The sequence below is a fragment of the Girardinichthys multiradiatus genome, chromosome 1 (assembly GCF_021462225.1).
Source record: "Girardinichthys multiradiatus isolate DD_20200921_A chromosome 1, DD_fGirMul_XY1, whole genome shotgun sequence".
Lineage (NCBI taxonomy): Eukaryota > Metazoa > Chordata > Actinopteri > Cyprinodontiformes > Goodeidae > Girardinichthys > Girardinichthys multiradiatus.
In genome coordinates this window covers 29,041,247-29,061,344 of record NC_061794.1, presented here as the reverse complement: position 1 = coordinate 29,061,344, position 20,098 = coordinate 29,041,247, and the positions used below count along the sequence as shown (strand labels likewise).

The 20,098-nt window shown below is 40.2% G+C and overlaps 1 protein-coding gene across 2 annotated transcripts in view; it reads right to left on the bottom strand.

Moving 5' to 3' along the window:
- Window positions 1–360: 360 nt before the first annotated feature.
- The window catches only part of plcg1 (phospholipase C, gamma 1), a 42,784-nt gene continuing 23,046 nt past the window's right edge, over window positions 361–20,098 (bottom strand). For both annotated transcript variants that reach the window (XM_047368027.1, XM_047368034.1), the window contains exons 15-33: window positions 19,728–19,850; window positions 19,397–19,498; window positions 18,059–18,246; window positions 16,564–16,764; window positions 16,270–16,389; window positions 14,448–14,628; window positions 14,269–14,346; window positions 14,075–14,178; window positions 13,833–13,926; window positions 13,669–13,738; window positions 12,266–12,429; window positions 11,917–12,013; window positions 11,584–11,808; window positions 11,340–11,488; window positions 9,072–9,186; window positions 6,517–6,678; window positions 6,324–6,412; window positions 3,339–3,607; window positions 361–3,267 (exon numbers count right to left, since the gene is read on the bottom strand). In XM_047368027.1, coding sequence (XP_047223983.1) covers window positions 3,231–3,267; window positions 3,339–3,607; window positions 6,324–6,412; window positions 6,517–6,678; window positions 9,072–9,186; window positions 11,340–11,488; window positions 11,584–11,808; window positions 11,917–12,013; window positions 12,266–12,429; window positions 13,669–13,738; window positions 13,833–13,926; window positions 14,075–14,178; window positions 14,269–14,346; window positions 14,448–14,628; window positions 16,270–16,389; window positions 16,564–16,764; window positions 18,059–18,246; window positions 19,397–19,498; window positions 19,728–19,850 — 2,568 coding nt within the window. In that variant the 3' untranslated portion in view covers window positions 361–3,230. The remainder of the gene's footprint in view (window positions 3,268–3,338; window positions 3,608–6,323; window positions 6,413–6,516; window positions 6,679–9,071; window positions 9,187–11,339; window positions 11,489–11,583; window positions 11,809–11,916; window positions 12,014–12,265; window positions 12,430–13,668; window positions 13,739–13,832; window positions 13,927–14,074; window positions 14,179–14,268; window positions 14,347–14,447; window positions 14,629–16,269; window positions 16,390–16,563; window positions 16,765–18,058; window positions 18,247–19,396; window positions 19,499–19,727; window positions 19,851–20,098) is intronic.

The following is a 20,098-nucleotide window of genomic DNA, read 5'->3' as shown; positions in this document are numbered from 1 at the left end:
CAGGGCTCTGTTCACAGTGAAGCGGTCATCAGTGTGGGATGTGGCCAAAGGACGTCTGCTTCCGTGCTTTTTTTTTGTTACATGCTGATGACACTCGAAGCTCAGCGGCCAGTTCTTTCTGAGAATATCCAGTTTGAAGCCTCGCAGTGGCGAAGGGTTGCTGATTGGTTAGATGTTCAGACTGAACGTTTAAAGTTGACTAATTTTCAGCTCTGCAAGATTACTCACCGTTTGCTGTTCACACATCTTAAAGTGAAAGGACATTCATTTCCTTTGGTGCAGCGTCGGAAGTAAAAAAAAAAAAGTATCTGTGCCTCACTGTGTCAACAATTTGATGAAAAAGCAAGACCACAAATGATGTATAAAGCAGTGAGTATTTATTAACTTTTTAGGCTTGAATATGTTCCATATGAAAGGCAAAAAATAAAAATTAATACTTCTCTTCATAGATTCATAGTTTAGGCACATTACAGGAAGGCAAATGTAAATGAGGCCGTCACTAGCAGAAACAAAATGGATAAAATTAGAAAGAACAAGCAGAACATATTACAGATAAAAGCCCCACACGATTTGACCTCAGTACAGACAATAGTCCAACAACACGATCAGACGGTTCACTCTGGGACATGCTCTGCACGGTGCGGAGAAGCAGTCTGTCACAATACATGATCATGGCTGTGGGAGATGTGGCTTTAATGTGATGTGTGTGCAGACAGGCCAGAAAGAAGAGGGTAGAGCTCCCTGAAAAAAATACCTGAAAACAAACTGGAGGAAGAGAACGTGCAACATGAAGAAGCTTTGGGATTAATATTTGAGTGCAAATGCAACAAAATGCCCCAGCCCACCAGTATGATGACCTGACTTTTACCTTAAATCATCCTTTATGGCTTAAATGCGTCTCAAACACCGAGCAAGCTTCGGAATATCTCAGACCCAAAACACTTTTAGATTCAAACCTTTAAAGACGCCACTGCTGTGTTTGTTGAGCACGGAAAGGGTCGTCGCTCCTGAATAACGTGAAAAACCACCATCAGGGCTGACCCGTCAGCCACTGTTTTCCACCAAGCCCGAGCCTCTTGTCCTCTTCATCTTCAATACTCCATGTCTTGATGCGCTGAATTCAACTGCACTGGAACACACATGCTTAAAACCATGTGTGCAGAATTGAACCCCTTAACCAGGACACTGAAAACAGTGACGCTTCATTTCACCATCAACCTACATCTGTGTTCATCAGAGGAAAACGATCCAGACTGGCATGTCGGGCAGGGTGATTGTTAGTCTCCATCCTTTTCTCCCACAGTTATAGCATGAACATCCTGAATTAGGAATAAGAATGATCAGCATCAATGCAGTCCTGAGTCCTGTGCGAACCTTGCTTCTCCACAGTCGATCTTAGGTTTATACACCCCTGTTAAAATGAAAACTTTTGTGATTTAAAAAAATAACCATGATTAAATCCTTTGAAGACTTTTACATCTTTTATGTGACATATCCTCTACAATTTAGCAGAAATACAAACAAATCTGTGTGTGTGTGTGTGTGGGGGGGGGGGTTCATTTAAGCCTTGTTGCATAAGTGAGCACAGCCTACAAATTAGTCTTAAATAAATAGAATATTTGAGCCATTATGGGAAGTCTGGCTATATTTATATCCTACATTTCATTTATTGATTCCCACATATTCAGATGTTATTTAACAACATTCTTTTTTTTTTTTTTTTTATTGCAACAAAAGTCAGGATTGGAACAAAAACAGCACTGAGCATCTCCAAAAGAACCCCACAGTGAAACATGGTGGTGGCGGTATTATGACCCAGGGTTGTTTTTCTTTAGATGGAACTGAGGACTTAAAGAGAAAACCTTCAGATGTCTAATCATCTTCTGATTTCTGGCAAAGTTTTAATTTTTTCCAGGCACGAAACGAAAGCACTGCTTCACCAGAAATAAATACAGCTTTGGCCTCTGTGGCGTCACATGAAGGGATGTACTCACAATCTCAGACTTTTCCAAAGTAGGGTAGGCAAATATTGCCAAGTAAATATGCGGCGTGCTTCCTCAAACAAAGGAGACCGCATGCTTTAATTAGAAATCTGTTTCAACAAAGTTTTTGTTGAATAGTGTGGATGCTATGGAAAACAGGTTATTGCACCACTTTGCCCAATTCCCCCTTCTTACAGATTTGTAAGAGTTGAATTTTTACGTTTTACTTCACAATAGAGGTGGAACATGTCTTGAAAATGATCGATCATAGTCTGATTTGATTAAATCAAAAAAGCTGGCATTTTAACATGGGTGTGTTAGAAGACACTGACGTGGTTAGGAACGTGACGGTAGAGAATGCAAACAAAAATCACACAACTACAATCCGTCGCCACCTGAATCCAGGCCTAGCATGTGTCCCCGGTCCTGCATCACCACGCCGCCGAGGTGCCAGAAGGGTCCGTGACGGGCGTGTGTCCGACTGGTTGGTAAAAGCAGGATGGAATGATGTGTAGTTTTTTGTTTGGAATGCAAGTGAGAAACACGATGCTTATTGCAATGCAAAAAACAGGCTGGACCTCTTCCTCACGCCTTTAATAATAACAATAATAAAAAAAGAAACACCTATGTGATATCAGACCAGATTGTAAGTAAGAGTTAAAACGGAGGCACATGATGTCCTTCACGAAGCGGAGAGACGTTAAAAGTAGCCGTAGAGAGCCCTCATGATTCCCACCAACATAAAGTCACATTATGAATGTTTAAAGGTTTAAATAATTGGAAAATTTAAAAACATGGAGACAGGAGCTCTTTGAGAGCGGGTCGACGGCTGCTGTTCTCTGGCCAACAGCACAGCAGGAATAAATATATATATCCATACACAGCAAAGAGAAGAGTAACCGGAACCTTCTCCAGCTCTCTCTCTTTTCTTCCTCTTGTTCTCCAAACTAAGCAGATGTTGTTCACAACAGAAACAAAACAGGAGATTAAAGTCAAGGACTAGAACCTTTTCAGCCTTCCAGCTTTTTGTTGTACTGTTTCTTCTTCCTTTCTGCCGCCGTCAGCTTCCTGTCAGCGCCCCCTGCAGTGTCCTTTCCCTCCTCCTCGGTTGGGCACAGAGATGGGAATAAGGGCATGGGGGTAGGGGGGTATAAGAGGAATCGAAGGAGGGAGAGCTCCCTGAAATGTAGGCCAAAGCGGTGGTGGGCGTTTCCATGGAAACAGCAATCACAGCAGTCTGTGACATCATCAGTACGGGGAGAGGTGACTGGTCCTCTGCAACACCCTAAAGAGAAGACAAAGAGGATGATGTCCACCTCCTTAAAACGACTACAAGCAGCTCACCCACACACTCACCTTCTGCTCTGTGGGTCCATTTGGTCCAGCAGAGTCTCCTGGGACACCCTGAAGTCGTCTATCGGGGACTGGTAGCGGGATTCAAAGGAGCCCTCCCTACCTCGGTAGGACATGGCCTGAGCGGGTGACTGGGACAGAGGGGACATGGTGGAGGACGTTGAGGACACAGAGCCCAGCTCCCCAAAACGCTCCCGTCCTACTTGGGTTGATGCCGGCACTGACGTGGTTCCTACTGCAGAGAAGGGGCTCATAACTTCCCCATTTTCATCCTGGAAATGAAACGGCAGAGATAGTCCAGTATCAGCACACAGCTTCCCATCCTAAAGGAAACTACAGTCATATGAAAAGTTTTGGGCACCCCTGATCATTTTCATTAATTGTATTTCTAAATCTTTTGGTGTTTGGATCAGCTATTTCCGTTTCAGGGACACAGTTATATTTCTGTATTTAAATGAGGTTTATTGGATCAACAGAAAATGTGCGATATGCATGAAAAAAAGAATTGATACATTTGGGCACCCCAACAGAAAAATCAGAACAATATTTAGTAGATCCCCCTTTTGCAAAAACAACAGCCTCTAGATGCTTCCTATAGCTTCTAATGAGTGTCTGGATCCTGGATGAAGGTATTCTGGATCATTCCTCCTTACAAAACATCTCCAGTTCAGTTAGGTTTGATCATGGACAGCCTGCTTTAAATCATCCCACAGAAGGTCAATGATATTCAGGTCTGGGGACTGGGATGGCCTTTGCAGAACATTGTACTTGTTCCTCTGCATGAAAGCCTGAGTACATTTTCAGCATCGTTTTAGGCCGTTGTCTTGTTTAAATATCCATCCTCAGCGTTGGCCTACAAGTTGATGTTGTAGGTCTTCGGAGGTGGTATGCTGGTGGTCTTTGACTGTTCTCATCATCCTTCTTCTCTGATATTTTTCCTGGTCTGCCACTTCTGGCCTTAACAAGGGCTGTGCTGTGTTTGTTCTTTTCATTACTAGGTTCTCCACAGTGGAAACTGACAGCTAACATCTCTGAGATCAGTTTTTCTAAACAATCTTTCTTTTCAGGTTATTTGAGAGTAGTTTTGAGGCCCCCATGTTGCCACACTTCAGAGGAGATGCAAAGATAAGAACAACTTGCAACTGGCCACCTGAAGTACTTTTATCAGAATTGGATACACCCGTCTATGACGTTCAAGGCTTAATGAGCTTACCAAACCAATTTTGTGTTCCAATAAATCAGTGCCAAGTAGTTAAAGGTATTAAAATCAACAAAACGACAAAGGTGCCCAGATGTATGCATGCACCTGTCAAATTTTGTTTTCATGCATGTTGCACATTTTCTGTTGACTACTGAAATATTACCGTGTCCATCCGTTATTAGATATGTCAAACTGAAATGGCTGATCCAAACACCTAAAGATTTAAAAATAAAAATAATTAAAATTATCAGGGCTGCCCAAACCTTTTCATATGACTGTAAAAGGCTAATATGTCCTAACCTCCCTTTGAAGACCAAAGTCAAAATCTTTGAATTCGAAAAAAATATATGCAACTCTTTTATTAATTAATGTTACAACTTTTGATTATGACTCACAGATAATGACAACCCAAAATTCAGAGTCCCAGAAAATTAGAATACTGTGCCAAAGTTATGGCATATTCATAGACAGTTGAGTGGAAGGAAAAAATATGTTAGGAAAAGGTACAGCAGCAACAGGGATGACTGCAGCCTTGATTGGCCAGAGGAACTGGCCTGAGCTGAACCACATAGTGAATCTAGGGGGAGACACCAGACCCAACAAAGCAGATGACCTGAAGGCAGCTATCAAAGCAACCTGGGCTTCCATTACATCTCAGCAGAACCACAGGTTGATGGCCTCCATGCCACGCCACACTGATGGCGTAACTCACGTAAAAGCAGCTTAATATTGTAATATTTTAATTTTGGGTTTTCATTGTCTGAATGTCAGAATCATCAAAATTACCAGAAACGAAGGCTTGAAATATTTTACTGTATGTGTAATGAATCTTTATCATACACAAGAGTTGCACTTTCTGAAATCGGAATAAAAATATTGAACTTTTTTGCGATATTTAAATTCTTTGAGCTGTACCTGTACCTCTTTGAACTTCCCATGCATCTTTGTCTTCAGTTCAAAGTGTGAAACAGTCTGAACAGCTGATGAGAGAAGGTGGAGGAAGTTCTGCTGTTCGGTTGCTACAGACGTTACTCTCACCTTTCTACCTTTTTGATTTTGTTTGTAATTGATGGGAACTCCTCAGGCCAGGCTCACTCTGAAGTGAGATTAAAATGAAAGCCAAACAGAAGTGAGTTTTGTGATTATGACCAATTATCTAAAGCCATGTAATCAGTAAAACTGGACGTGGACCAAGAAGATTTTACTTTAAATAATTAAGGCATTTAAACCCTAACATGTAACATTCACATGCCAAATATCAATACAAATCTAATAAGTTGGGGATCTATTTAAAACTAACTGCACAATTTGCATGTGAGAATGCAAACAAAATCATCTGGATGCCCTCCCCCCTCTATTTCTATGTTTTTATTTCCTTAGGTGATAACTCATCTCACACTGGTCACCAACACATTTGCACTTCTAGAGCTGGTGTGAACATGCAACTCCAGATATGGATCTCTGCATATTGTCCATTGATGAGGTGTGAAATAGACTAGTATCGCTTCTTCATAGATAAGGGAAATGAAACCCCCAGAGCTTTGGGTGTGTCGCCACTTTTGACAATCTTAGCATAAAGCCAAGAAAATAAAATAAAACATTTTGGGGGCTTTAGTGGGTTTAGATGATTGACTGCAAACAGCAACCTCCTGGTTTGATATAAAGACAATTCACGTCTGTTTCCTAATTATAAAATAAGTTCATCTAGGTGATGGAAGTACCTGCTGCTTTATGCCTGTAATGATGAGCAGGTTTAGAACAAGCTCAGTTAAGAAGGACCAACCCACCCTGCCTCTGGTGATGTCCATGTAGACCAGCAGAGAAGCCAACTCTAGATCTTCATTGTAGCTGTTCTTCAGTGGTACTGACCTGTAGCCTGAGACAATACAAAAACATACAAAACATTCACAGCTAATCACATCCCATGCCACATTTGATTTTTCTTTTTTTCTCCAGGAAGAAGATCTGCTGAACACACACCTGTCTTGAGGCCTTGAATCGGGAATGTAGCCTGAGCCAGAAAGTTCTGGTCGTTAAACATGTCAATTTCGTAAACCCCAAAACGCAGGAAAGCGAAGGCAGAGTTGCACACAGTGAAGTGGAAGGACTTCCTCTGCCAGGTTGGATTCAGACCGTTGTCAGCTAGAAGAGACCACAGACATTGTAGCATCATGAGCCTCCCAGAAATCCAGGGCTCTGCAGACGGCCTTCATCGTGAGATTACACAGAGCTCAAATAATTATTTATCCTGCAAATGATGTGCCTGAGATCGCCACAACATGCATCGTTTATGATCAGAGGATGTTCATATCAAAGTGTTTCTCGTTCTGCTAGTTTAGAACCCAGTAAATGATCCATAATTAATGTCAGATCAGTGGTAACTTTCAAAGTGAATTTAATTTGGGATCTTTCTTAGAAGATTGCCTGTCTTAGACTGTGAAGTAGGCTGCTGCTTCCAGCCAGTGGCACATGTTATCTAGTTTAGTAATTGTCTGAAAACCGCCTCTCCTGGATATTTTTCCCCATAAAACAAATATAAATGAACAACAATAAACCAAATGAACACATATCTAAATTTTTGATGAATTTGTACAAAGATAAGTACATAAAAACACATTTTGCACCACATTTTGAGCCGAATGGACCCGAGGGATTTTCCTCCTTTCCCCTTTGTCTCTCTAGTAAACATTTACTTAAAATAATTCAGGTAAAAGAAATCCAAATTCTAGGCAAAATCTTGCATTTAAATTGCAGAAGGAGAGACACAATGCTGCTCATAATCAGATGAAAAAACGGACTTTTCTCTTGAAGTATTGCTAGTCGGAGAAATTGATTAATTTCTCTCATTTGGTTCCCCAACGTTTTATCTGATATGCTTACTTATTTTTATCTCTTTACCTGATTTGACCCTTTTACTGTCTGACTCTAGTGGTTAAATTTCTGTCTCTGGAAAGCACTTTTTGTTAAACATTGCTGTGTATAAAATGCTCTATAAATAAATGTTGATAGTCATTTTGTTTTGTTTTTTTACTTATTCCATAAAATAGATTAGTGTGATTTGTAATTGGTTAATTGATTCTATTAGTGAATAGTTCCAATACTTATTCCATATTTAATTGCAAATATTCTTGAAATAGGATCTTTTTTTATGTAAATCTCAACCCTTTTGGAAAATTATGCAATTAGAGCTAACTGTTCCATGCATAGATTTGACACTGATCAATTATATCTCATCAGACTGGTAAGAAGTTTTCATAATATTGTTAAGTAGCTTTATCAACTGTTACAACATGTAAAAAATGATCAGAGAAACACAAGAAATGTAAAATATGCCTCCAAAGCTGATCTGTTCCCAAAACAGGACATGCAGAATATTTGCACTGAATCATAACGTCTGTAAACTTATAAAGGATTGTTTGTCTTTGCTTATTGCTCCCTCTGACAGAAACAAGGAGATAACCGGTCTATAATATAACCTGTTCAGCCACACCATTATTACCACTGACGGCTAAGAAAAGACTATGAGATTTCCCAGTTTAATGGCACCTGGTAGCAGATGGGACACATAATATAATATTTGGTCTTTCTATCACCAGACCAGGCAAAGGTCCTGAAGTGGATCTGGACTGATGAAGTACATTTTTAACAACACGGCTCTGCAAATGAGGTTTACTTTGGAAGCACATGGCACTAGAATACACTCTGCCACCAAGGGGCAGTGTGCTGCTCCTTTGTCACATTTCACCCAATCACAACAATGTTGCCAGACAACTCTTTTTGACAAGATGGTCCCTGAAGATGGCATATTGCATACTGCCAGGCTACAAAAAAAAAAAAATTGACTCAAGAAGTAACCAAACAGGTCTCAGGAGTTAACTTGGCCTTTAAATTCTTCGTATATTTCCCCGACTAGATATCTGTGTGATCAGCTGGACAAACAAGTAAGGCCTATAGAGGCCTGACCTCCAAAACGAGCTGCTACCGACAGCTTGGAACCAACAAACCCGACCTAAGGAGCCCAGGGGAATATAACAAAAAGAATCAGCTAATGTTAGATAAGTGGTCGTAATGTTATGGCTGGTCATATTATCATTGAGTAAATAGAAGCCAAAAAGCTCAGATGGCACACTTATAACCTGTATTCCTATGAAAAATACAAAACAGCAAACAAGCAAAATGTTTAAAAGAAAATAATTACTAATATGAAGAGTATGAAGCACAGAGCCAAACTAAGTGTGTGTATCTAAAATAATTTTCTAAATAATGAAGCTTTCGTCACAAGAGTTGCTTTTCCGATTGATTCCTGATGAACTACAACTATCTCAACGCTACACAATGTTTTGATTTGGTATTCCCAGACAAAGCCGGTTTTGTTTGCACAACGTCCTGTTTTTCTAGGACCACAAAGGAAATTACACATGGGTAATTGATCCCGTAAACAAAGAAAACAATAAAAATAAGTCCTTCCTACAGTTTTGGCACATTGTCTCATTCCTGGCAGAGAAATCTGCGGTTAGAGTTGAAGCGGCGCTCACCCGCAGAGTCCGTTTTCTGCTTGTCATTGTCGTATTCTGCCCCGCACACCTCAATCTCAATGAGGGGGCAGACGATGCCTCTGCCGTGCTTCGGGAGGTGACGAGCGCCCAGAACCTTCGAAAGAGAGAGAGAGAGAAATACGGATTATAGATTTAAAAGTTCATGTGAATACAATCAGGAATACACAAACATTATCCTCAAACTGCAAGTACACCAGTGCTTAATCATTACCAGAGATTCACTTTTAAACTAGTGGTGTTTAAATAGCTGTATTTTTTACATTTTCTTTATCATTTTTACCACCGTTTTTTTTTTAACCAACTGTGACAGTACGGCTAGTGTTTCTGTATTTTCTAAATTTTGCACATTGTTTTTGTAAGATTTCAGCTTCGGATCTTGCACACCGTCATCGTTGCTTGCCTTACAATTATTGTGAAAACTGCTTCTGACTTGTTCAGCGTGTTGTTTTAAAGGTGCTCTGTAAATAAACTCCGAGTTGTGGTGAGATGACTTCAGCAAAGATCTGCAGAAATCGTTTCCATTTAGGCTTTAATTTAAAAAGGATATTTAAATCTCCGAGGTGTAGATGCCGTCTGGGTGTTTGCAGCAAGGTGAGGAGGTATGGAAGGTGAAGAACGAGTGCAACAGCTCGGCATAAAGTGAACAAAACAGGTTTTTGTGAGCAATGGTGTATTGTGGCAAAATACCACAAAGTCATGAATGCATGTGAAACACAGCCCTGGTTAGACTGGGCTGAAGGGGACCAACAATCTCACAGCATCTCTCCAAGGAGGTGGTTTCCCAACCTTAGTGGCTTTCTTGCCGAATACCAGTACTAAGAGTTCAGACCCTGATTTCTCTAGACTGAAGTATACAAAATGGCTGAAAAGCCATCTTAATATCTTGCTGCGCGTTTTCGATTTGGAATTCAAACAAATATGGGGCTTTGAAGAAAAACAAGACTGAGTAGTTCGAAGCTCGAGAACCATACATTTAAGCCCAGAGGTTGTTGCTAAACTTTTTCGTTGGCTGTCATTTTGACTGACAGGGTAAAATAGAAACCTGTCGAACCATTTTTAGCCATCACCCTGCTTTTTAAAATGTTAATTAAACATTTAACAGCATTTATTTTCATGTATTTTAATTTCTGCATGTTCATGTATCCTCGGACAAATCTGTTTCTCATATTTACACAACGCAGAACATTTTCCTATCCTCCCTCCTCAGCCAGAACAACTCCAGCTCCCCACTGAACTCTAACCTCCTCGCTGCCGCTCACTCGCTCCATAGTTGCAGAGGACTGCTTACTTGTTTGTTCTTCATCCTCCTCTGCATCAGTCCCTCTTTTTCCACCTCTTTTATCAACACCATTGTCGTTAGTGGGCTTTTTAAAGAAACTCTGGACACTCAGCTGCCATGACGTTTTACCGAATAAAGCCAATGATGTCACGCATCAAGTGATAAAACAGCTAATTGATATGCTAACTCGCCACCAAGTGGTCAGTGGTGGAAATTGCAACCTGTTAAAATGACAGATGACCTTCAGATTTTTCTATCACTGTTTAAAGAAAGAAAAAAAAAGAAAAAAAAGGGTGAGAAACTAAAAATACTCTGTTAACGCGACTCCTGGTTAAACCCAAGCTTATTCATACCCTTGCCAGATATAGCTTTAAAGTGATCTTGTGATTTTATCAACATGTTTTATCTGGAAGTAACTGGAGAATTTACAGAGGAAGCTAAAGATTAGGCTGGCTTTTCAACCTCAAAGACGTACAGCTCCTCGCTAAATACAAATGATCCAAAATACCATCGGAGACATCCAACAAGCTGCTCAGCAATTATAAGCAGTGAGAAGGGTAGAAATCGTGTTCGATATGCCATCTTCTGGTAAAACGTAAACAAAAACGTCTTTGTTTTTTTCCTCCAAATAATACACCATGTATATCAGATCATACATTTATGGCAGAAAAAGAACATCCTGTGTTAATTGTAGGTTTAAATGTATAAATAATCCAGCATTTCCATTATGTCATTGTTTACTAAACCAGGATAAGTAAAAACAGAACATGCGTCAAGTATTTGTGAGTATTTATTTTGTGGTTTGTAATAAGTGCCAAACCTGGATGTTAGAAACTGTGTTATGAATGGTGTTAATATGTGGGGGGAAATACAAGAATCTGCATTCACAATTCTTTAGCTTTTCCATGGTGTCCGGATGGTCTGTATCATGTTTTGCATTATTTTAAGAATTAAGCCCTCGACTTTACCTCTATTCTCATTGAGACTTGCTCTATGCCCCGTAGTGTGTTTTTGTCGAAGGGATCAAAGCTGTCGTCTCTCATGATGGGAGGTTGAAGGACGTAGCCACTCCTTCCATTCAGCATGAACAGGGCCTGGTTCATTTGCATGGGCTTGTCTGCATGCGAATGTGGAGGAAATAGACGAAGAAGGTGAAATGTGTGCGTATAAAACCAAAATCTCCTGTCTGTACTTTGAGAAGAAGTTATATACCTGCAGTCTGGAAGTTGAGCGCCACCAGCTGGGATCCGCACAGCCACATGGGGAGCGGGTCATAGTTGGAGGAGTCGAGCCGCTGGCCTCTGGGGTAGATCCTGGACAGCTGCAGTCGGTTGTACTGCAGGAACCTCTTCCCCTTGATTTTGTTGACGTACTTCTCCGCCTTGGTCTCGGGAAAGGAAGACATGTCACGGAAACAGGCCCGCTCTGTGCCGATCTCTACATAAGGCGAAGACCATGGTTGATCTCAGAACAGGTGTTAAACTATATAAGTCAAATTCTAAGTTTATTAAAGACTGCTGTCTAGAAGCTGTGTGCAATCCTTACTTTCTTCATCAAATGGGACCGGCCTGCAGTAGATAACCAGGTCTGACAGTTCCAGAGCAATCTTCTTCCTCCTCTCCATTATCTTCCCCTCCTCTAGCTGGAGACAGAGACACACCAGCATAAACATGGAGGCACTAACCAAAGCCAGACACTCAGCTAGAAGCTCTTCTAAACCCCTCAATGAGTTGTTCGCAGCAGAAAAATACAAGAGAGCATACAGAAAACAACATTAACAACATTCATGTGTACTGCAGTGTTGGCACCTATTAAATATTTACAGCTACAATAAGGCCGATAGGCTTCATGTTGTCATGAATACACTGTGCAGGCGTGTTATACGAGTGTTCACCTTGGCCTCAGAAGTCGCAGCGACATCTTGGATCTTCGTCACCCACTCTTTAAGTTCATCTTGGCTGTTGGCAGACACGTCCAGCACACTAGTGCCGTGCACCATGTTATTCTGAACCAGAGAGAAGACGAAAAGTCTGCTGCCCTTCCCATCAGGACGCGTATCTAAAAAGAAAAAAGGTGTTTAAGAAGGTTGAGGTCAGGACTCAGTGCATGCCGGTCAAGACTTTTCACACCAAACTTTATACACCTGCAGTCATGGAGGTGATTGTAACACAGGAATTCATTGATTTGATTGTGACTCAATACTTTTCACAGTATAGTATATTTGCACCTTACAGATTTTTATTTTTGTCACACTTCAAAATTTCAGACTAAACTAATTAATCACCCTAACCTATGATTAATGTTTTGGATCAAAGTAACATCAGTTTTCAAGGAAAAAAAAAAAAACCCCAACCATCTGATGCTAGGTGAAAAGTAATTTCCCACTAAACCTAATAACTGGCTATATCTTCCTTAAAAGGGCAACAACAGCCATAAAACATTTGTCTGGCACTGAGTCTTTTAAATCCTTCTGGATGAATTTTGGCCCATTTTTCTTTGCAGAATCGTTTTAATTCAGCAACATTTCAGGGATTTCAAACATGCAGAGCTCATTTAAAGTCACAAACAGCATCTCAGTCGGATTTAGGTCCAGACTTTTGGTAGGCCACTACAAATCCTTATTTTTGTCATTTTCAACTACTCTAAAGTTGACTTGCTGTTGTGCTTCAGATTACTGTTCTCCTGAATAAACCAAGAAGTAGAGTTTAAGATCAGCAACTAATGGATGGGTTTTTTTGATGAGGTTGTCCAGGCCCTAAAGCAGCCCCAAATCATCACCACCCTGAACGTTTGACTCTCCTACAGTGTGCCATTTTAAGTCAGACACTTAAGGACACCAAATGTTATTTTCTCCTCAAAAAAGAAAGAATAAAATGAAAACCAGCTCATGGAGAAAGTAGGTTTTTTTGTTTTTTCTGAAACTAGCTGTTTAAAAGCAGCCTGCTGGTTTAAAGGCAGACAGATCATAAAGCTTTAGTTTTGGTTCCAGCTGCATGCTCAGTGGGTAAAATTTCAATAATCTTATCTTTTAATTTAGTTGCTGCGTGCTTTCCTAGTGTGAACGTTATCAGAACATGATAAAAGCTTGTGAAAAGCTATATGATAAAATAATCAAGGCCTATTAGTAATTAATTTAGAAAGAGGCTGACGAGAGATAAAACAGCAGTCAGAAAAGTAGTCACAACATAGAAAGCATGTGCCTGCATTTCTCAGCCTGAAATGAGGCAGACTGTCAAGGTAAGTGTTTGCTCTGCAGCCCTGCAGCAGAGTCTGACAGGAAGTGGAGGGACTACTCACTTATCTGACAGGAAGTTACATCCACACTTCCTCTCAGCAAAACTCCGAGAGGGCTGTTTTCTGCAGTCTCCTGCTTGACAGAGGAAAGAAAAAAGAGATACAGGTGGCCTATAAGAATTGATGATGATGATCAGTAGAGTAAGTGACAAGGTGATGATTCTCACAGTTGTGTCAGGCTCTGCTGCTGATGGACTAATCTCCTCAACGTAGTTTGCAGGAAACCACATCTGCTTCTTTCCTCCGCAGTCACCTTTCCACCTGCGTGAAAGACAACAAGTTAAAAGTGGATTTGTAACAAAGACCACAGCACCCTCCTGTTATATTTCACTCCTCATACTCTTGTTGTCTTCCTAGAAAAATAAAACCAGTCTGAAGGGAAATGATATTTCCTGCACTGCTCACTCACCATCCTCCTTCCTGTTTCTCTACATTGGTGATGACGGCGTTCTTGGAGAAGGAGAGCTCATCGTCTCTCTGAGCTTTATACTCATACATGGCTTTGACTGTGCACTGGGCCAACAAGAGAGAAGCTCTTAAGGCAAATGTGCATTACTCATGCGTTACGTTTTTAGAAATGCCCAGGAAACTTTGGAAACTCACCTTCAAAGATGGCATTTGATTAGCCTCCACATAAAAGCCAGGATTCCTGCCCTCATACAGCGACCCGTAGTCTGGCTCCTGTTGGTCAACATACTTTGATTACACATTGTGGGAGCTTCCTGACTGATCAGATGTCTTTTTAATCACTATCTAGTAAACAAGCCGTGGATAGCACTCACAGCAGTGCCTATCTTCTCCAGTGTGTCCTCGTTGATGGGATAGCGTAGCTTCATTTTTCGATACAGAGGCTGTTTTTCATGGTAACTGATGAGATCTACAAGGCTGTCAAACTCTGAGGTGCCCAGCAACACGGTCTGACCTTCCTGCTGCACCCGACAGTGCTTGATCTTACCCTCAGCCCTGAAACAAACCAAATAAAAGTCCAGAGTCATAATGAGAAAATGAAATGTATAATGTTTGAGTATGCAATGCCTTGAAAACGTATTCACATCTCTTAAAACCTTGACTTTTTGCAACTAAATTTCAATGTGTCTTGGGGGATTTTATAAAACATCCCACACAAAGTAGTACATGGTGGTTAAGTAGAGGGGGAAAAAAAGTGGATTTTTTTACAAATTAAAAAGCGAAAATTGTGGTTTGCATGTAGTTCCTCTTAGTCAATGCTCTGTCAAACCACAGTTCCCTGCAATACGTGCATTCGTTAAATCTAATGAAGCCGGGTTTTTTTTGCAGTAACTCACAATATCTAAATCTCAAAACTCTCAAAATAAAAACTTAACCTTTAGCCACCAGATATTTGCCGATTACACAGTTGTCTGTCTTACGTAAAGCAGTTGAAAAACGGCTCTTCACAACACTCAAACCTTTTTTTTTTTTTTTTTTTACAGTTTTTCACATCACAACCACACATGTCTAAGTGTTTTATGTGACAAATCAACACAGACTAGTGCATACGTGTATTTTACAAATACAAATATGAAAAGTGTGTCTCAGTGTGCTTTAATTCCTCCCTGCTACATAGGTACTTTCCAGAACTACAATCAACTGCAGTAACTGCCGTAGGTTTGAGGTCCGTCTCCTCTAGCTTTGCACATGTAGAGAATTAATTCTTGGCCCCGTCTTCTTTGCCAACTAATTTAGGCTCAGTCAGATTGGGTGGGAAGATTCTCAATTTGATTTAGGTCTGGGCTTTGACTGGGCCATACTAATTTATGAATATGCTTAGATCTAAACTGATCCAAAGAAGGTGAATCCCTGTTGCAGGTTTTCTTCCAGGACTGTCCTGAATTTAGTCACACCCATTTTCCCTATCAACACTGCCCAGCCTTCCTTCCCTGCAGAAGAAAAGCATCCCCACAGCATGATGCTGCCACCACCATACAACTACAAGCACAACACACAGCATGTAGAGAAAGAAAATCAGATTGAACTCATACGATCAGAGCCCCTTCTTCTACATGTTCGCTACTAAATCAAACACTGGTTGACACAGTTTAGTGATAAGGTGACTTCTGTAGGAAACTGGTTGCACTGGAAACAATTAAGGCTGTCCGTGTAAAGGGGGCTGAATGCAAACAAATCCAATCCAGCTTTATTTGTAGAGCACTTTGTATTATCACAAGGACCAAAGTGGTGTACAGAAAACATGAGGCATTACACATACAAAAAGCCAATTACACAAACACAAAAACATACAATAAAAATTGTAAGAAACTAAAAACAATACTAAATACTAAAAAGCATAAAATACTGAAGACAAAACAAAATATAAAATCCAAAAAGAAAAACATAAATGCTACTTAAATGTACTTAAAAACATGGTCATTGCACAGTTCAGATCATTGCTGAAAATGATCTGAACGTTTCCCTTCCACAGAACATGGAAAAGTACAAGCGGCATAAACACTCAATACAGTAAGAACTAAAGATAATTCCTAGTCTAAATATAACCGAATGAATAAAAAATATATATAGATATATATAGATAAGATGGGATGAGAAAAGTTGGTGCAAACCAACTCGGCATTAGGTTTGAGTTACCTGAATGAAATGGCGAAGGAGTTGGGCTCTATCCTTTTCCTGACAAGGAACGCCCCATCACGAGGAACCCTCATCAACATGTTCTCTGCCTGGCTCCTGGAAAGGTTGGCATGGTACCATCTAAAATAAACAACCCAAGACACAACATAAAAAAAACGTCATTTATCCAAGACATCTAAGTTAGAGAATTCATATAGAGTTTAAACAAAATCAGAGTCAATGCATATGTGAACAACATCCGTATTCAACCCCGAAACAAATCTCTGCAACTCGAAGGGATTCCTGCAAACTCACTCCTTGCTCTCGTGAGCGTTGGTCTGAGGCACTGGCTCAGTCAGTTTCATCTCAAACTCATTGCAGCGAAGTGCAACTTGTTGGTAGTGGTTGATCAGTGCGAAGAGCGAGTCGAACACCAGGTTATCGGTCAGGTAGAACTTGGGGCTGCCAGCTTCCTGGCGAGAGTGGATCCGGCAGTGCTGCACACGCCCCAAACGCCTGTTGTAAAGATGGGTCGGATGTAAAAGAAAGTCCGAACAACAGTTTGCTTCTTAACCACAAACTTCTCTGGCCATCAGAGTTAATACTTTCACTTCATAAGCATTCACAGAAAATTTCTTCTAAGACAATCTAATAACTAAATAAAACGTCACATACACATAAGTATAAATGGCCTGTTGAAACACATTTATTTATTCTATAAATTCTATAAATGTCCAAACTGAGATAAGGTCCATGACTCAGCAGCGTGCAGAGCCTCGTTTACCAGTAAATTTATTTAAACGTTCTCTGTATGACCTTATCAGTCTCTAAGATCCCTGAGGAGGAAGTCTGGTCGGCACTTCTTTAAAATGTTGCTTCCATTCATTGACTTTTCCAGACATTCGTTTGAAAGTCTGAACTTTAACTGGCCATTGCAACATCTTGATCCTTTACCTTGTTTTATGGTTGGAATCCCTGTCCTTGTGCATGACCTAGTTCTGGCCAGACCTCTAGCGTAGGACAGATGACGTCACATTTCTCTTTAAAATACTTGTGGCTGGTAAACAAGCTGGAAACAGCAGCCCCGAACCACCGTATGTGACAGATGTAATAAATACTGATCTGACGTGTTTTGTTTCCGATGAACACGGAGGAGTGCATCATGAACCAAATGTGTTTTCATTGTTTCTATCCAAAGGTAATCAACCCCAGAAGAAGCTTTGTAAATCTATGCAATGCAATCTATAGTATAATTATTTAATGTTGTTTTTTTGTAATGTTTTCTTGATTTCTTCCCAATAAACTTTGCAACTCTAGAAAGGGTTCTCATCTTCTGTTTCTCAGAAGACCTCTGTTGCTCAGTTTCATCATCTTGAGCCTCTAACTTCAAACATGTAGGATTTTGGGAATGTTTGGAGCTTTTTGGAAATCTCAGAGTGAAGATAAGGATTTTCTATCTTTAGTGAACACACACGGTGACTGTTGTTTTTGTAAGACTAACCATGCTAATCACTAATATAAGATGCCCAACACAGTTTAAAATCTCAACTCTAATAAATTTGTCTTCATTTTAAAATCTTACAAAAGTTTGTTTTACAGCAACAGCTCTCTCATATAGAGGCATGACAGCACCCATGCTCCTAATATAAATATAGACTTTTTGTGGCAGGAAGGCTAGAAAAATGCTGTTCTTAATAATGCTGTTCTGCTTTCATTATAGAAATTTTATTCAGCTGATTCAGTTTGAATCTCTAGTTTGTTTTCAACTGAGAACTGTGTCACCTGCCAATATTCTGACGGCAGTATTTACCAGAAAGACAGTGTGTAGTCTCCAACAAAGGTTTCGCTCTCCCGGACCAGGAAGGAGCCATCGGGAGCTCCAGTCTCCAGGCAGTAATCCGACAGGAGCCTTTCAGCGATCTGCCGTCCATCCCGCCCGGCGCCAAGCTTTCCATGAAACCATTTTTCTGTCACGTGCTGGTCCATAGCATTGGACACCTGGTAAGTTGACAGAAATAAAGATATCAGTCAAACTCCAGCTATAGCAATTCCATACTCCGCAGACTATGTTGGCTCTATTACCATCTCCTTATCGACCACCTCTATTCTCTGCTCATCATCGGACCTACAGATACTCTTTCTGCAGGTTTCACCAACTTCAATTAAAGGCTTTTTTAAAACATCTTTTTAAGACTTATAACTTTGTCAACTAATGACAATGACCTAGCAGGAACATTTTGATTCACTGAACAAAACCAAAAGCCAACTTCAGGAGTAAAAAGTGTTTTTGCTTGTTCATGATTAAGCTCAAATATCTTGCAATAAAGTCCTTCCCAATGTGCCGTTTTCTGCCTTCAACCTTGTAGTTTTGTCAGAACACCCACATTTCTCTCCCAGGATTGCAAGAGACAGCACACATATATTCACAGCTAGCAGATTTAAAACCTAAAAAAACTTGATAAAAAACCAAACATAACTAAATGTAACTAGGCACCCAGTGTTGAAAATCTGGACCCAATTGAAACTTTTAAATGTCTAAAATTGAAATTATAAATTTAACCCTGGATTTACACCGCTTGCACTTTTGCACCACACTCCGGTCCTGATTTACTTTGGAAACGCTCGTATTTGCGCTGCTTTGAAGCCCTGAGGAGCTACGAGAAGCGTGCGCAGGAAATGCAAGATCGGACGATGAAAGCCCGGGATAAATGCGGAAGTCAGACCAAAGCAACTCAGTCTGTGGAAGACTGATGTAAAACAGTTAAAACTGCTTCGACACAATAGTTTTCAGAATAAAATCCATATGTTTGTTTATATTTTGTGTCTTTATTATGCATAACCATAGATGCTTAATTTTAACAGTATAAATGGGTAGATATAGTCGTATATTTATTAATATAGCAAGGCCTTCAAGAAAATCTAGCCTATCTTTAGTGAATTATTTGGAAAATACGGAAGCTGTGCACGTTCAGTTTCCTGTCGGTGCAGTGTGATTTGTATAGATTGACTCTGAACTCGTGTCAGAATGGTGTGGAAGAGACACATGCTGTAAAACCTTGGGGTAAGACTTTTAAGGACCCAACAGAAATGTCAAAATAAACCCCCAGCAGCTGCTGTCCATAAATTAAATTCCAAGGTATCTACCAACCTCTCTGTGCTCCTCTTCCTCATCATTACCCTGGTTACTGGAGGTCTCCTCTGAATAGTAGATCTTATTGCTGGTCAGGACAAAGAAATGAGGGTACCACTCCTGTAATAACAAATAAATAACTATTTATTTGTTTAAAAAAGCTGTAATAAAACAATAAAAGTTCCAAAATATCAAAATCAACAGTTTAAAAAAAACTGCAGTAAACAGTGCTTTTATTAAAGCAAAAAACATTTACTTCCACCGGAAGACTTTCCAGTCACTTATTTGAGTCTGAATGTTCTTTCACGTGACGACACGTTTGGAGCTTCTAGGCAGTGAGAATGCTTACATGGTTGATGGGATCTTCCAGGTAAAGGATGCCGTTTTTGATGGAGTTGCTGATATCATTCTCAGAATAAGGCGTGGAGGTAGACACCTCCTCGTAGGGACTACCCTCCGCCAGCTTCTTATGCTGAGGCACATAAAGAGAAGGGCAGGGGAAAACGAAGGGAAATCCAGTCAGAAGCAGTAACATTTCAAGATAATATTTCAAAAAATATGCAACATAAATAAATAATAAAAGTAGTTTTACAAGTTTTTGAGAAAACAATTTGAGTCACAGTTTTCAAACAACCAGGAAGTGAGTACCATATATGGACCATGATGCATCATCTGAATCCACCCTGTCTGAAACAACATTATTATACATAGGACAAGGAC